This window comes from Lathamus discolor, chromosome 1 (assembly GCF_037157495.1).
Source record: "Lathamus discolor isolate bLatDis1 chromosome 1, bLatDis1.hap1, whole genome shotgun sequence".
Classification (NCBI taxonomy): Eukaryota; Metazoa; Chordata; class Aves; order Psittaciformes; family Psittacidae; genus Lathamus; species Lathamus discolor.
In genome coordinates, this window is record NC_088884.1 from 126687837 (window position 1) to 126704499 (window position 16663).

At 42.7% G+C, this 16663-nt stretch overlaps 1 protein-coding gene and 1 long non-coding RNA gene across 3 annotated transcripts; one reads left to right on the top strand and one right to left on the bottom strand.

Moving 5' to 3' along the window:
• Positions 1-2476: 2476 nt before the first annotated feature.
• On the bottom strand, positions 2477-4815 carry HMGB2 (high mobility group box 2). Of its 2 annotated transcripts, none has more exons than XM_065694537.1 (5): positions 4657-4815; positions 4050-4220; positions 3747-3892; positions 3484-3658; positions 2477-3021 (listed from the first exon to the last, which is right to left on the bottom strand). In XM_065694537.1, the coding sequence occupies exons 2-5, from the start codon at positions 4197-4199 to the stop codon at positions 2863-2865; spliced, it is 630 nt and encodes a 209-aa protein (XP_065550609.1). In that variant the 5' UTR covers positions 4200-4220; positions 4657-4815; the 3' UTR covers positions 2477-2862. The 2 variants fall into 2 exon arrangements, with proteins under 2 accessions (XP_065550609.1, XP_065550617.1); XM_065694545.1 differs by having other exon boundaries at positions 4741-4801.
• On the top strand, positions 4448-6660 carry LOC136021884 (uncharacterized). The gene is made up of 2 exons (XR_010615936.1): positions 4448-4981; positions 5647-6660. It is a non-coding gene; the product is annotated as an uncharacterized LOC136021884 (long non-coding RNA).
• Positions 6661-16663: the final 10003 nt, after the last annotated feature.

Consider the following 16663-nt stretch of genomic DNA (forward strand, 5'->3'; position numbering starts at 1 on the left):
TGAGGCCTTATCTTTTCTGAACATTCCCATTACACTTTGATCACTTACTAGTCCTTTCCAGTGCTAGCTCTTTCAGTGCTCACAGATGGGCATTCTCTGAACCCCCTGACCTGACATAGCGTACCTTTCAAAGCTTAATTTGAAAGTAGGAATTTCCACATGCTCTTTTCCATTTGCCTTTAATCTGTATTCAACATCCTTCTTATCGAAAGGACAAAATACTATTTTCTTCTTAAATTGCTGATTATCTTGAGTCATGACATCATTCCTGGTTGATAGATCAGCCTGATGCAGAGCTTTGCCGTGGCTTGCTGCAGCTCATGCTGACGTGGCATGCACCCAAAATGATCTGTGTAATGATGTGGGTCAGGCTAGCAGAGCTGTGTAATGGGCTATTTTTGCAATAGAGCATGCCCCAGCAATCGGGATATATTTGTAAATGAGATCACAAACAAAAGTAACCCACATCATTAAGACATAGCACAGCAGAGTGGCAATATTAGGTGGTTCTGCACTGATTTGTGCAGGAGTTGTGCTGCAACAAAATTAGCCAATTAATGCTAAATGAAATAGCACTTACTTAGAAGCCATTTTACCTCAGTGAGGAAAATATTAGGAGAGCTCCTTTATTCTGAATTACCTCTAGATGTGCTCTTATTCTGACACAATATTTAAAATTCCATAACCTGTGCAGCTTTCTAGGACACTTGAAGGGTTGTATTTTGTTTCCATTTAAAAGGACTTCAGCAGAAGTAAAAAACATTTCATGTAATCATCAAATTAGCCAATTCACTCTGATGCCACTGCTCCACTGCAAATTATTTAAATCTAATCAGAAAGACTCCTTGAAGCATTGCTGTTCTGTTTGGGGAGGGAGTCTGAGAGCTGAGGGGATGTGGTGGTGCATTTCTACAGGGAAACCTGAACAGAATATGCTGAAAGGGAGGGAGACCGGCATAGTCTCAGCTACATACCATGACAGGGAATTGCCTCTATCTGGAAGAGTCTTTGAATTAAGGATAAAGGTGCCCTAGGATTGCAAGCTCTCTGCAAGAGAAAATGTTCTTCAGCACTGGATGTACTGCACACAGACCTGCTGCCTCCGCCAGTTCACACCTGCGGCTTCCCAAAAGCTGAGCTTGCAAAACAGAGCCATTGATCCCGCCTGTGCAGGGTACCTCCGGTGAGGCCAAGTAGTGAAACAGCAGCCAGTCTTTCTGGTAGTACTGTAAGTATCTGTATCTCAGAAGCAGGGTGGGGAGGAAAAAGCAACTCTGGGTTTCCAAGGCTTCCAAAGATTAGTACCTATATTAGTATGAAAATGGTTGCACTGCCTATACAGTTACCTTATTTCCATACTTTCAGGAATACACAGTGTTTATGTCCAGGCTCCTGCTTCAGAAAGTGCTATGCTCTTGTTAACCAGCCACAGTGACATTCACCATGGTTACAGTGTGGAAACCACTTTTTATCTTACACATGCACAATGACTGTAAGCAGATTCTTTTCAGAAGTTGATGGACGATAGGGAGACAGTTAAATAACAAAGCTGGAAACCTGCTCTTTATAGTACTTACTACTTTAGACATTAAACACTTCTCATTGCTGGGCTTTCAAAGGCTTGGTAAAAGCTATTGCCTAGTATTTATCTGAGCAAACTAAACTTAAGCTGTTAGTTTAGCTGTGGCACCTAACATTTCCCACTTGCAAACACAGTTAGGTATCTAGATTTAGACTTTTAAACATACTAAAGGTTGAGTAAAAAAATCCCTGAAAACCAAGAAATCTTATGTGACAATACTGTTACCAACACAAACAGGAGCATATCAGGAGCACATGTTCTTTACAAATGCTACCTCCTCCTCCCTTTTCTGCAGGAATCTATGGGCATGTGTGGAAATAACATTCCAACATTTGTCATGCTGTTCTGCAAGCTGTGTATTTTATGAGAAGCCACTAATACTGGGGCCAGGGGAAGACGAAAGGAGCAGGGAACATCTGGGAAGACATACCTCTAACCACATCTGTCTAACAGCCAACGTTCCTGTCCTGGTATGGACAGCAGAAAAGGCTTGTGGTCCTGAGCTCTAGGAGAAAAAGTTCCCAAGATTCACAATTCTCAGAGAACACACCAAGGCAAAACTCAATGATCTTTGCTTCAGTAGCTTGGGAAAAACAATCCATGAAAAATTATCAGCAACTTCAGTGCTTGAAATCAGAGATACTTTTTTTCACTCACAAGGTGGTCTAAGTAAATGCTAGCATAAGGAAAACATCGACAGCAGCTAACGGCAGTAAATGTGGGAGAGAGTTGTGGCTTGAAACGTTCAGGTTCCTGTATAGACTCCAGGAGTCAATGCTCCCAGACACTTGTCAGTTTTGTGACAAGTGCAAGAACACAGAGCACTTCCCTGAACAGGGCTGCAGTGCTCTAGGGGCAGCCAGCCGCTCTAAAACATCAATAATGCAACAATCATCATGTACAACATTTTATTACAAAACTGTTAAAAAAGTAATACAATGTAATATACTACAAAATATAAGATCAGCTATTAAGCTACCTCCTTTGTTTTACTTAGCTATAAAGAAACACCTAGCTATCAGTCACTGAATTTCAACAAAACCATTAAATATGCAGAAACATTCCACAACTTTTTCTTCTTTTTTAATTTTTAACCGAACCGTAGCAGCCCTCAGCTACTACTTACATTAAAAATAGAGGTCTCCCTACAAAGAACCACATTACCTATACACAATTCTGTACAGATTTTTATACTGAAGCTAACAATGAGCTGCACTTGAGTTCACATTCTTAGCAAAATATTGGATTTTGAGCATAAATCTTTACAGCGGGACATTCATTTATTCCTCATCTTCATCTTCTTCCTCCTCTTCATCTTCTTCCTCCTCCTCCTCCTCCTCTTCCTCTTCTGGTTCCGCTTTCTTCTTAGATCCTGCAGGCCTACCTGGGCCCTTTTTTCCTGCGTCGCTCTTGCTCTTGGCACGATATGCTGCGATATCCTGCAAGAAAAATGCTGTTTAGTTGATGGTAATATAGTTCTGAAGACAAGTCTGTACTGCTTCAGTAATTTAATACTACTTTACTGTGCAGATCAACTACAGTGTGCGGTAAAGCAAGGTTTCAGCCTTGAGATTTTCACACTTAAATCTTTTAGCAAGAAAACACATGACCTGGACAGCTCAAGAATTTCATGACCACAGCAGTTTGGAGCATGACTGTGTAATTTACCAAGCAGGTGTCCTGTCTTCTGGAAGTAAAGCATCTTATGGGTAAAATCCCTAGGCATGCAAAAAACACATCCAGGTTCACTGCAAGGGTTCCAGACACCTCTCACATCATACCCTGCCCTCTAAAGCCTGACAAGGCTATGTAGGTATGAGCCATACATGGTTTAGGTGGAAAACAAAAGTCACACATTCACCTCTACAACTTTAGCCATTATTTTATCACTTTCACTGTACCTTTTCATATTTCTCCTTTAATTTTGCAGCCTTCTGTTCATATGGCAGTTTGTCTTTGGCCGACTGTTCAGACCACATTTCACCTAATTTCTTTGCTGTATCTCCAATAGACAAGCCAGGATGATCATTTTTAATTTTTGGACGGTGTTCGGAACAGAAAAGAAAGAACGCAGATCTAAAATAAGAGACAGTGATTAAAGTTAAGTGCCAGACTAGTAGAAATAATACTTTTTTCCTCTTTTTTTGGTCACAGAAACACTCACGGTGGTCTTTTAGGAGCATTGGGGTCCTTTTTCTTTCCCTTCTTCTCGCCTTTGGGAGGAACATAGTTCTTCATCTCCCTGTCATAACGAGCTTTGTCTCCTTTAGCCATTTCTTCAAACTTCCCTTTTTCCTTGCTAGACATTGTCTGCAGACACGTGGAGGGAAAAGCGTAAGATAAAGCGCCCGGTGACCCACTAATACCTCAGCAACAGCTGCCACCAGGGATCTTTTGCCAGCAGCTCGCAGGACAGGCGGGGGCCGGCCCGGCAGGGCTCAGCCCAGCCCGGCCCGGCCCTTCTCACCTTCCACCTCTCAGAGCACTTCCGCGAGAACTCGGCGAAGTTGACGGACGAGTCCGGGTGCTTCTTCTTGTGCTCCTCGCGGCAGGTCTGCACGAAGTAGGCGTACGAGGACATCTTGCCCCGCGGTTTGTTGGGGTCGCCTTTGCCCATGTCGCGGTCGGCGGAGGGTCCCTGAGGGGGGCGGCAGGACCGGAGAGGCGGCCCGAGGGCGTGAGCAGCGCCGGGCGGAGCCGCGCCTCCCGCCTCTCTGCCGGCGCTTCCCGCCTGAGCACACCCCCGCGGCCGCGGCCCCTCCCCCGCCGCCGACCTCGCTCCCTCCCGCCCGCCCCGCGGTCCCTCCCGCCACCAGGCGCCTCCACCCGCCTCCCGCCGCTGCCGGCCCCCGCGGAGCCACCGCCCGCGCCCCAGCCCGCCCCGGTGGGGCCGCCCTCCCTGCCCGGCCCCCCCGCCCGGCGGGATCCCCGCCTCAGCCCTGCCCGCACAGCCCGCCTTGGCAGCCCCGCGCTCCTTCCGCGCCCAGGGCAGGCGGCGGCGCTCCCGCCTCCCCTGCGCCCCGTCTCCTTCCCTCCCGGGGCCCTCCCGCGGGCCGGGCTGAGCGGGGCCTTGCCTGGGTGGGATGAGCTCGCTGGCGGCACAGGCGCTGTGCTTCCTGCGCGGCTACCGCTGAATGGTTGCCCGGCGGCGCACTTACAGCCTCTTGTTTTCCACAGCTCTACCCGCCACAGCAACTTGACCCGCGGCGCCTGAGGACCCGCCCCCTGCCACAGCGGATTGGCTACCGCACCGGTTCAAACTGCCTGTAGCCCCGCCCACCAGGGACAGAGCTGCCCGGGATTCGCTGGCTGCTGCTCTGACGTCAGTGGCCGAGCAGTTCCTCGGCTAGGTCGAGCGCAGGGGGTCGTTAGCGCTCATACTCGTTGGAACCGGTTGGGGTGAGGATAGTGGAAGGGGCGGGACTAAGAGCTCTGGGCGGCGATTGGGGGAGAGGGACGGTTTAAAAAACCGCGGGGGCCCGCGCGATTGGCCGCTGGGGTCTGCGCGCGGTTTGATTGGGCGGAGCGGGAGGCTGTAGCGTGGTTTAAAATTACAAAGGGAGTGAGGCGGACGGTGGGGCGCGTTGGATTGGGGTAGTCGTGCAAGGGGATGGGTAGCGGCGGGGCCCTGGCAGGGCGAGCGGGGCCCAGGCTGGCCCTGCCGGCGGAGGAGGACAGTTGTCCCGGTCTCGGCGTTTATGCTTCTTCTGTCCCGGAGAGTAGCCGGGCGCGCCGCGACGGGGAGAGCCACCGTAGCTCCCTCCCCTCGGGGCGGAGCGGTGGTCCCGGGGCTCTCCGAGCCTGGCGAGCAGCAGCCGCCACAGCCGTAAAGCTGGGCTTTAACTTTGGGTGAGCTACCCGAGCGAGGCCTGCTCCGGGGTGCTGATGGAAGGAACCCCCGGCCCCGAGCCGCCTCGCCGCGGGGTAACGGCTGGCGAGGCACGGGGTTACATGGCAGGGAGGGCTCGGGGTGCTGCCGAGGTGCCGGGCCCGGCTTGCAGCACCCGGCCATCAGAGAGGCCTGGTGTGGAGAGACTGCCTGCTCCTTCCGTTCTTGTTGGCAGGTCTGATGGAAGATGCCGCGGCTGGCTGTGTTGGGAAGGGAAAGTGTCGCCTTTCCGTGTTTTGTGCTTTCTGCAAAGGGAAAGCCGCAGCAGTGAGAGCCCGGGGACAACGCTCAGACCAAGCTGTAACGCCTGTGGTCTGTGTTAATGTTCTTAAGTGAACCTGGCCCGTTCGATTTGGGGATAAAACCGAAGTTTACGTACAGTCATTCAGTCAGTTCAGTTTATCGTGATTTGACCCTGGTTTACACGATATGGGCTTTGCTGATGTTGGTTTTCTTCTGATTGCTTTCATCCAGTTCTCTAGCTAACATCGGTTTAGGTAAATACCCTTAGTCATCTGAGCACCTTCTAACACTCTTGCTTTTTTCAGGTGTAGTTTATAGCACTGGTGAAAAGCAGGTTATAACTACTGAAGAGGCCATGACTTCAGTTGAGTTTTAATCACATTATCCTAGCTCAATGGTAAAAAAATCCAAAACAAAACCCTGAAAGCAGAAAGAATCCCTAAGATATCTGAGTGTGTTGAGTAACTTCAGGTGTGACAGCAGTCAGTATCTTGATCTGTTGGCTCCCCCCAATTCCAGGTTTGCTCAGTGTAAGCAACACTGAATAAGAAGTACTTATTGGGTTCAGTCCTTCAAGCTGTCTGTTGATGTTTTGCCTTTTTTTTTCTTGTGTGTTGATGTGTTCACATAGAGTAGTTCACTAACGTAGTAAATGACTCCTTGATCCCTGTTTCATTTTAAGCGTTATGTATTTGCCCAAACTGCAGCCCTAATAGGCATAATGTAACTAGGAAAAAGTTAGAATCTGCTACAAAGAGTGGGTAACTAGGAGGTAAATGGTCAGAGCAATACAGAGAGATGTAGTGCCTTTGCAGATATCAAAGCCTGTCAGAAGCCAGTTATCCAAATTATTGTATTGGCTGCCTTCTGTGGCTATTCCTTTTGATGGTGTTTAATGTACAAACAAAGCTTACACTTATCTTCTAAAATAAATATTTACAGAGGATATTCCATGTTCCAGTTTTGGCTTTTTTATTACTGAAAACCATTCCAGTGCTGCTCAATAGCAAATTCATATTCTCAGTTCTGTGGCACTGAATTCTGTGAAGGAGTTATTTTAATTGTTATGTAGCTTTAAAATGCATTTACTTCATACATTACTTGGCAAGCACTATTTTGCTTGGTGAATTAAGCTGCCAGATGGGTTACTCATTCACTTTGTGGTAAACCACCTGTAGATGACAGTTTCTTGCAGAGTGTTTTTTAGTTATAAAGCAGTTTTGTAACAGATGGTAAAATCTTGCAACTCTAGTGTGTATGGAATAGCTATTACTATCTCTGGTGTAAAACCATTCTTTGTCCACCAGATTTACCTGTACCATGCCATTCAAACAAGTTCATAGGTACCATCTGCATTGTTTACAGCTATTTAAAGGTGTAGGTTAATTCCATCAAAATCGGTTTCACTTCTGAATCATCACTGATGCAGCTGGAAAAATAATGAAGTGGGCTGCTGTTTTTCAGGAAACAAAGTTTTCTCAGTGTCTGTGCTTCTAAAATAGCAAGTTGCAACCAATGGGAGTTTGTCACTGACAAGTTATCAGGATGGCTACACACACACATGGGGAATTATTTTTAACAGTTGAAAGGAGAGAAGAATTTTTCTCATTTTATCCTTCCGAATCCATTCTCTGTCAGTTCTTGAACAAAAAAGAAAAAAAAAAAAGCTTCATGTTAAGTTTATTAACATATTTTACTCTTCCTTTTAACATTAATACAACAAGGGGAAAAAATTACTTTGAAACGGTCTTTTGAAATTATGGGATGTAATTGCAGTATGGCTTCCCCTGTTGCATCTGTTCTCATATCTGCTCCAAGAATATGAAAAAAATAATTCTGGAAAAGCAGGTAGGGTGAGAAAATCTAATTACTGCTATGGGGAAAAAAGGGGGACTCGGCTTTCAAATGATTTAATCAGATGTTTTAAGAAAGAAATGGGGTTCTTTGTTCTTTTAAAGATATTCTTTTTCTAGATTCTCTTCTCTGAGAAAGAAAGCTTTTGTACTATTGCATATATACATAGAGGGTTATGTCATGCAATGTCATGCAACACAGGGCAGCGTAACAAACCAAGCAGTTGTACTCTAACATCTGTCCTCCAACAAGGAAGGCAGTATTGAAAATTTTCCACGCTTGAACACGATACTGGAATCTTTCCACAGCAGCGCCTATGCTGAAAGCTGCGCACAAGAATGCCGATGTTAGAAACTTGTCAGTCCCAAAGCCTTCTTCCCAGCACCCTCATGCCTGGAAAGCGCTTCTCTGTGCGCCTGGTTCCACAATAAGCTGTCACTGTTTTTTTTTCATTACACCGCGCTGTTCCCTTTCAGACAAAACCACAAATTCTGTCTCGAGAGATTCAGTCACTCTTACTCCTCTAAAGCAGTGCTCTGTGCAGTATTGACTTCAGTCAGTCTGTGTGGTTAATTTATTAACCGCATGTGGATGACAGTTGTGGGAAAGGCAACTGTAGACTCCAGGACTTGAAGCTTACTTCTGCTTGAATAGTTCAACTCATGAAATGACTGTTAAACTTTATAGCTCCCTGGCTTTGAGCCCTTTGGAGTTTCTAATCTCCACAATTACAATTTTGGGCACTATTGTAAACTTCACTTAATCCTCAGTAAACTGCATATGAGGAGAGATAAGTGGTGTAGTGACTAGAAACAGTGGGTAAAAGGAAAAGACGAGGTGGCTGAGACCAGGTTACAGAGCTGAGGAATAGATTTTTAAAAAAGTATGTCACGGACAACAAAAATGTGTGATTGGAGTGATAAAACTTCACATCCTACTGTATCTCCTGGCTTCTGTGTGCAGCTTCTCTGGGTACTTTTGTCAGGGTGGACAAAGCAGGGGAAGAAAGTAACAAATAAAGACCTTCTATTTGAATTAACATTTCCATCAGCGGATCCATTGCAACAGATACCGTTCAGCTGAGGAAATTGCAAACTACAGTTCCAGGACCTTAACCCTGACCAAACTTCCATTCCAGTGTAAGTGTATCATATGGTGGCACTGTCAGTTCTAATTCAGTCGGTTGGATGAAGAAGCTCTACTGTCTTTACTCAGAGACTCTGCTGTTACCCAAGCTCCTGTACGGAATATTCTTTAATGTAGCCTTAATGGCAGTAAAATTCTGCATTGGAAAGTGATCAGTCTGGATTGATTACTGCTGAAAGGGTCTCTCTTATGGACCTGAGAAGTCAGTGTTTGACAGATGATTAATGAAAGAGAGTTAGCTGCTCTCAATGTCACCTAGCTTCACTAATGCAAAATGATGAAAGAAAGAACAAATTTAGCTTTGATCAGCATTTTTTTTTATACAGGAAAAGATTAAAATCCAAGATACAAAAAGCATTTAAATAGGTCACTATTTAGAAGAAAAGGAAAAAAAAAAAAAAAAACAACACAAAAATACCCCCCACTTTTTAATATAAATTTCAAAGTCTACAGGCAGCAACTATGTTTTTGGCCTATTTTATTTGAGCATCTCATAATAGATATATGGTAGGAGCTTTAGGATGAAAAGCTGCTGAAAAAACAGATCTACCTAGGCTACTGGTTACCCAAGTTCAACATGAAACTATGTTACCGTAGTGTTCCAGTTATAAGCATTTATTTTCTTTGTACTTTGATAAAAACATATATAACTGCAGCTGCCAAAAGTTTGCAAAACTGATATTTCTGTCAGTGTCTTAAAGAATTGCATTAAGATAACAGAACTTTTCCCATTTTGCTGTAGCATGCAAATAATAAGTATTTTGTAAAAATTCTATATATATTTACCCTTTAAACATTGTAGTTTTATTATGCAGGCTCTTGTAAAGCCTGCATAACCAGTTAAGCAGCTCATAGGCAAGTGGCAGGCTGGTTTAGAATGAAAGCTCAGGAACTTGTTTTGACTTTGTGCTGTGTACCAAATACCTGAAACAAAGGTGTCCTACATTAGACACTACCTGGGACATCTGTGGAGTGGAGACCGAAACTGCAGTGGTTATATGATAGGAAATAAGTACAAGAAATCTCTCCTGATACTAATGCAGATAATACTAGGATCACCAGCTGTTCCTAGTCACAGTAATTGTTAACTGAACTTTTTCAGTCTTAATTTGACAAGAACTTTTCTTGCATTGGGTTTACAAGCTTATAGATAGATAGATAGATAGATAGATGATAGATATAGATACATGCACACACGTATATATTTTTACTTTTGTATTCCTAGACTTAACTTTCACTTACTTTCTTATTTACATTCAAAGTAATACTCATGTAACATTTTTGCCTCAAGATCTTAATAGAACTCCTTTATATTTTGCTATACTCTTAATCCCTTTTTACGGGTGTGAGAAGAAAGCAGTAATTTGCCTTTGTTCATCCATTAGATAGTTTCACAGGCAGTGTAGAGGGGCTTTAAAATGTAAAAAAAAAAAAAAAAAAAAAAAAGCTGTAATTTACACTCTGAAATCAGTTTAAATGGGGGAGAAAAAAGCTTTTTACCCTTCTGTTAGCACCCGCTAAACTCTTACAGCCTTGGTAAGCATTGGTGGTTTACATGATTTAAAAAGTAAAATGTAATTACTAATGTTGTATCATTTGGGAATTGGAGAACATAGTTCTAGGATGGGGGTTTTTTTCTCTCCTTCTAAGCAGTAAGACAAAGGGTTGGACTGTGTCTGGCCCTGGAGGTGGGGCATCCAGCAAGCAGATTGGAAGAGAATGTAGTCCCAGTCCATCTCCCGAATAGTCCAAGCACCCATGTGAGGCTAGCCGCTGGTGCTCATGCTGCCAGAATTAAGTACTTCATAACCGATGGTGACTTACAAATGTTGAAACTTCTACAGAGCAAACCAGAATGTTTTGTTTGTACCCTGTCCAGTCTGAGGGACTGCTTTCTTGTGTGGTTGTGAGGGCTAGAAACCTAAAAAACAAGCTGAACCTGGTGGCAGAAGCTGTTTCCTATATAATTGTAGGTCTAAAATTTCTTAGGAAAGAGAAATGATAGTGTGAGTTGACAAGGATGTGTACCACAAGCTGCAAGAGGAAGGAGGAGTAGTGCCCTCCTATCTTGCAGAGCCAGAAACAAGAGCAGGTTTGACTGCTAACAGCCGTGTTCCTCCTGAGCACTGTGATACCCATTAGCACGTTGGCCTCGCATGCAGGTGGTGGAAAACTTAAATGAATTTCAATGAGTCTCATTAAACTTAAACGGGTCTCAAGTTTTGGTCATGTGCTGTTGCTAATGTAGACATTGTCTTGGTAGAGTAATCTATTCTGTTATTTCTGGCAAATAGTGCTGTCATACGTGTCAGAGGAATGATCATGGGATACACAGGTAATCTGAGACTAGTAAGAAAACACACAGGAAATTTTGAAATAGTTGATTGTCATAGACGCTGAGGGATTTTCCAGCAACTAATGATATAAAAGTATAGTTTCTCTAGAACATCCCATTGTATACCCTACTCCATACTGTTAAATGTTTTACAGTAATAAGGAAGGTTATTTCAGAGATCTTGTGCTACTAGAAAATGTGTTTGTCTGTAGTACCAAAGCTAATGCTTCTACTTCATGGCCCCAACTGTTGGGAGGTGAGAGTAAATCTTAAGGAAGTCTGATAATAAACCCTTGGGCCCATGATTAACCCTCATCATTTAGTCTGAGCGTGTGTGAAGTCAAGAAGAAGCTCTCCACAAGTACTGGCAGGGATAAACATATACTATAAATGAAAAAGAAATAGGGAGCAGCACAGCTGTGCATTGGAAGAAATAAACAAAAAAATGTCAAGTCGTTCATGTCAAAGAAAGGGCAGCTTATTCGAAGTTACCAAAAGACTAAATTGCAGCCTAAACCATGTATTTTCCAGTTTTTAAAAGTTGAAAACAAGAATCCTTAAAACCTCTAAACTCTTGACTTCAGTGTAAACTCTTGAGAAGCTATCTATCTTGATGAGTCCACTCCCATCACTAAATTTATATTAATAATTAGCATTTATATGTTGTTAAATTATTGTCATGCGCATAAATATTAAAAGCATAAAATCTTCATTCTCCTTTTCCTGTAGTTAAACATTTACTTTGTAAAGATATGATTCATTTTGGGACAGGCTCTCATAACATAACTACAAAGAGATAATCGCAGAACAAAGAAGTTAAAGTTGTTTAAGAGGTAAAAGATCTGCATTATTATTTTCCCAATTATGACATAATTTACAGGATCATGTAAAATCGTGCTCCAGCAGTCACTTCTGGAGAGAGGTAAGGATCTTTTAGTGCCTGTGGATAGCTTTAATAGCAGAATTGGGTCACATCTATGGTGTTAATAATGTTAATAAAGATTAACAAGCAAACTTGGATTAAAAAGAAAAATTCTAAACCTGTATCTGTTTAAAAACCAGAATGTTGAAGCTGGAAGGTGGGAGTGGTTTTTTGTGTGTTCTATGCTTTAGGTATGTCCTTGACCGGATTTCAAACTTACTTACCTTTGCAGCCATAAAGGCTGAAAGCTTTGTAATATGAAAGCTGAGACTGGAGAACATTTTATCTGATCTGTTTCCCATAGCATTTCTCAGTTAAGGGTTTACTGTCAAGTAACATCATCAAAAGCCAACTGCAGTTCAAAACTATGATGATGTTTCAATTTGTTGGAGTACAAGCCTATACGCTTTGCATAGAATGAGCTCTGCAGGAAGTCAGGAAAACATTTAAACCCCAAACCCACATGTAATTTTACTCATTTTATTTTTATAAAAATATCTGTATTAGTATTGGACTCTCTTTTGGTTTCACTGATGAAACCAAATGCCTTCTAGAGACCCTCTAAGTGATGCATTCTGGACTCAGGTGGAGGAAGCGTGCTTCCAAGGGGCACTTAAAACCTGCTATAAACATCAACAAGAGCTGGGTCAGACTGCGAGATACTGCACTCCAAAGACAAGGACACTGGAAGAAGCGTCAGGGCTACAGACGTTTCCCATTTCCCTTTCTGTAGAATGAATCCAGATCAGAAGAAAACATGATGGTGCAAAGCACCACAGCAGTTTCTAGGCTCTGACAAAACTGTGAAGGTCGTGTGATATGCTTTATTCAACTCAAAAAGCAAGTGAATAAAGACAGTGTCAAATCTTGAGTTTCTGTAAGGAGAAAACTGGGGTTCACAAGACTGCAGCAAAGAGTATTCAGTGCTTTCTGTGGTATCAGCAATGCATTAGAGACCAGCAAAATTTGCTGAGAAGATATGACAGTTTGTGTTACAGCTAACAAAAAAAAAAACAAACCAAAACTAAAACAAACAAAGCTGACCAAGCTTTTTATTTATATTCAATGGATTAAGAAATATCTCTTAAGCAATATACTACATCGGTCTATTATTCATAGCTAATTTTTTATTGCATTATTGCTCAAAATCTCCAGAGGTGATACAGCTGAGGATTTCAGCTACGGAGTCCTCAGTACAGGAAAGATATGGACCTGCTGGAGAAGGTCCAGAGAAGGGCTGCAAAAATAGTCAGAAGGCTGGAGCATCTCTCCTATAAGGAAAGGCTGAGAGAGTTGGGGTTGTCCAGCCTGAAGAGAAGACTTCAGGGAGACCTTATTGTGGCCTTTCAGTTCTTAAAAGGGCCTAAAACAAAGATGGGGAAAGACCTTTCAGCAGGGCCTCTTGTGATAGAGCAAGGGCTAATGGCTTTAAACTAAAAGAGGAGAGATTCTTTACAATGAGGGTGGTGGAATACTGGAACAGGTTGCGCAGAGAGGTGGTGGATGTGCCATCCCTGAAGACATTCGAGGCCAGGCTGATGTGGTTCTGGGCAACCTGATCTAGTTGAAGATGTCTCTGCTCATTGCAGGGGCGTTGGACTAGATGAGATTTGAAGGGCTCTTTGAGCCCAAACTGTTCTATGATTCTATGATACTTTTCCACTATACATTCCAGACAGTTGCATTACATTTTAGAAAAGCACTAACAATGATTTCGTTTGGTTTTTTTCTGACTGTGAGATCTCATGTAGTGTGAAACAAAATGTTAATCAAAGCAATCTAGATGGACAAGTCATCAGCGTCTCTGAAACAAGCAGATGGATGTACACTTTCAACTTGGCAGAAGCGGAACTTGGGAGGAGGAGAAGATGGAGTTGGAGGAGAAGAGGGAGTTAGAAGACGGGTGTTGAAACTTCAGGAGTACCCCAGTGCAAAGCTGGAGGTTGGCTTCTCTGGTTCTGGGCAGTTGCCATATCTAAGGTATCTCCTTTATCTCATAGTTAAATAACTCCCCCACCAACCATTTGTCAACAAAGAACATCTAAAGTTTCTGTTATTTCTGCCTGTAAGAATGAAGCCTTCTAACAGAAGGCCCTTTGATGCCTCCTGTAACTAATGGCTTATTGCAAAAGTGAACTGGCACAAACTGTTAAGGGGCATGTATTACAAAGCTTTAAAGCTTTTACAGTATGCAGGCTTATTGGTTTTAATCCCGTAACACCTAGATTATTCTTAAAATACAGTGTTTAGTTCTGGACCCTGTTTACTGCTTTAAATCTTTTCATAACAGCCTGTGTTACCTAAACTCTTTCATACACCCTTAGTTTCCACTGTACAAGGCAGAATGCTTAGAAAAGGAACATTGGCTTCAGCTGGATTTACTCAGAAAACCTGGAAATACCAGTTTGGCACCAATATCACTATTTTGGTTAAAGGCATGATTTTTTTTCTCTTACTGTATTACAATAACCTCTATGTGTGCTAAAGCAGATTAAGTTTTATTATACAATTAACTACCTGAAGTTACATTTTTACTATCCTAGTGTAAAACATATAAAGAAGTGAAAAAATATACAGTCTGTAAGTCCCAATATTCCTGTTCTTTGGGCTCTATGCTTTAAGAGATTTGTATGATAAATTGGAGGTAGAGCAACAGTAGGAGGCAGTTAGTTAGTTGGTTAAAGGCAGTTGGTTAGTTGGAGGCAGTAGTAGTTAGTTGGTGCAGGAGTGGGAAGGGAAAAACAGAAATTCAAAAATCAGAAAAAAAGAGAGACCAATAAAAAGAATAGGACTTGTTTCTGATAAGGAAGGAGAGGTTTAGTCACTGTTCTTTATCACAGCCCACAAATGCCTATCAAGTAGGTTGTTCTTTTATCAAAACCATCAGGGCATGTGGTGGAATTTGTGGAATTTTAAAAGTACTTTATTTTACGTTTGAAAAATCCAAATCAATCCAAATTACAATCCAAAACAAAGAAAATGCGTATTTGCTGTGAAAAAAGGTACACCAATAGGTTTCTTATTATTTGCTAACAAGATAATTTCAGGTGCTGCACACAAGTGCGCTAATGTGTGCTGTGGAAGAGTCATCCCCAGTTGAACCTTATCATGTGAAGATGTACACAGTTACAAGCCACATTTGCACTCCAAGATTAATTACTAATAATACGTTTGCAGCACGCCTGCAGTATATCCTAGGTGATGAGTCTGGTATCATTCTTCTCTCTCAAATTACAAAACACATCAGTCAAGAGCCAACAGGAGCTGGACATATGGCACATATGGCATCTGAGAGTGGCACAAGCTGCCCAGCTCCACCTGTGCCTGGCCCACCTCAGTGCCAGGAGGGGCCACTGAGTCCCTCCAGCTTCAGAGCATGTGAGCTATGGATTCAGGCACACTTTTTGGGATGCTGTAGCTCCTGCTCCTACTGCATACCACTTTCAAGTAGTACATGCTGTGGTTTTGGCACCTATGAGGGATGCAGATAACTGTTGCCTTCCGTATGATTCAGTTCTGCTTGTGTGCATGGCCCATAAGTGCTACTGATATCTCATGCAGTTTCCGGTTTGTAGCTGCCTTTGAACTGGTTTAATATTTAATGTTTTAATCTAATCAGTGTATTGCTGCAATGCTGCGTATTTTTATGTTTATTTAAAATCTCTCCCTATATGTTTTAGTTGTACCTGAATAATTCTACCAATCACTACTAGAGCTTATGTTATAAAACTATAATTTTAGATGACAAACTCTGTGACAACTGATCTTTTTTTAGCTCATGAGGCCCAAGCTTCATGAAAGTTTGCATATCCAACCTATAGTAAGCTTGATACTGCCTGGTAAGCCCATCTAGCTGCAGCCCTTTGTATTTTCTGCCCGCAGCTCTTTGTATTTTTTGATCCCACATATGACAAAGACTAAAAGTGGCATGATTTCTTTGTTACTGTAAGCAGGGGTTCATACCAAATGAGGCAATAATCCCCCTGAATGGGTCACACAGTCCTGCCCTTCCACTGGACCTTCCTGTGTCCTGGGACATCACGCGACTGATGGTTAAACAGGGTTAAACTTCACTGATTTTCCTGTCACTGCTCTAGTTGTAACACAATCCAGTTTGCCGTGCAGCCACAGAAATGCTTTTGCAGGCACAAAGAAGGACAGGGCACAGGTGTGAAAATGCACAGTTTACTGCAGAAGCAGAACCATCATTCTCAGCCCCACAACTGTCTTATTGTGATCTAATCATGAAACTATGATACTCCTCTACTTGAAATTCCACTTAAAAATTAGCATACTGGCAAGCATGGTTGGGTAACATAATCAGGCTTTTAACCGCTCATAAACTGTACAAAGAGGATCAGAAACATTTAAAATGCGCAAGTGATCTTCCCATTGCAGCAAATCACAGCAGCCAGACACAGACTGACATGTTTTATGCATGCAGTAAGGTCAAATACGTCTGAAGAAATGAAGGGGACCTCTAAAGACATAGCCTAAGAATCTAGAAATTGCTATTCAGTATCCAGATTTCCACAGAAGAATTCCTGGAACTCACCCTTGTCCCACTTTTCCCAGGTTATGCTTCCTATGTTTTTCCTTAAGGCCCACTATCATTGTTACTGATTTGTTGTAGGGTTTGAGTTTGGTTTGGGTTTTTTGTTGGGTTTTTTTAACATTATTATATTTTTGAAA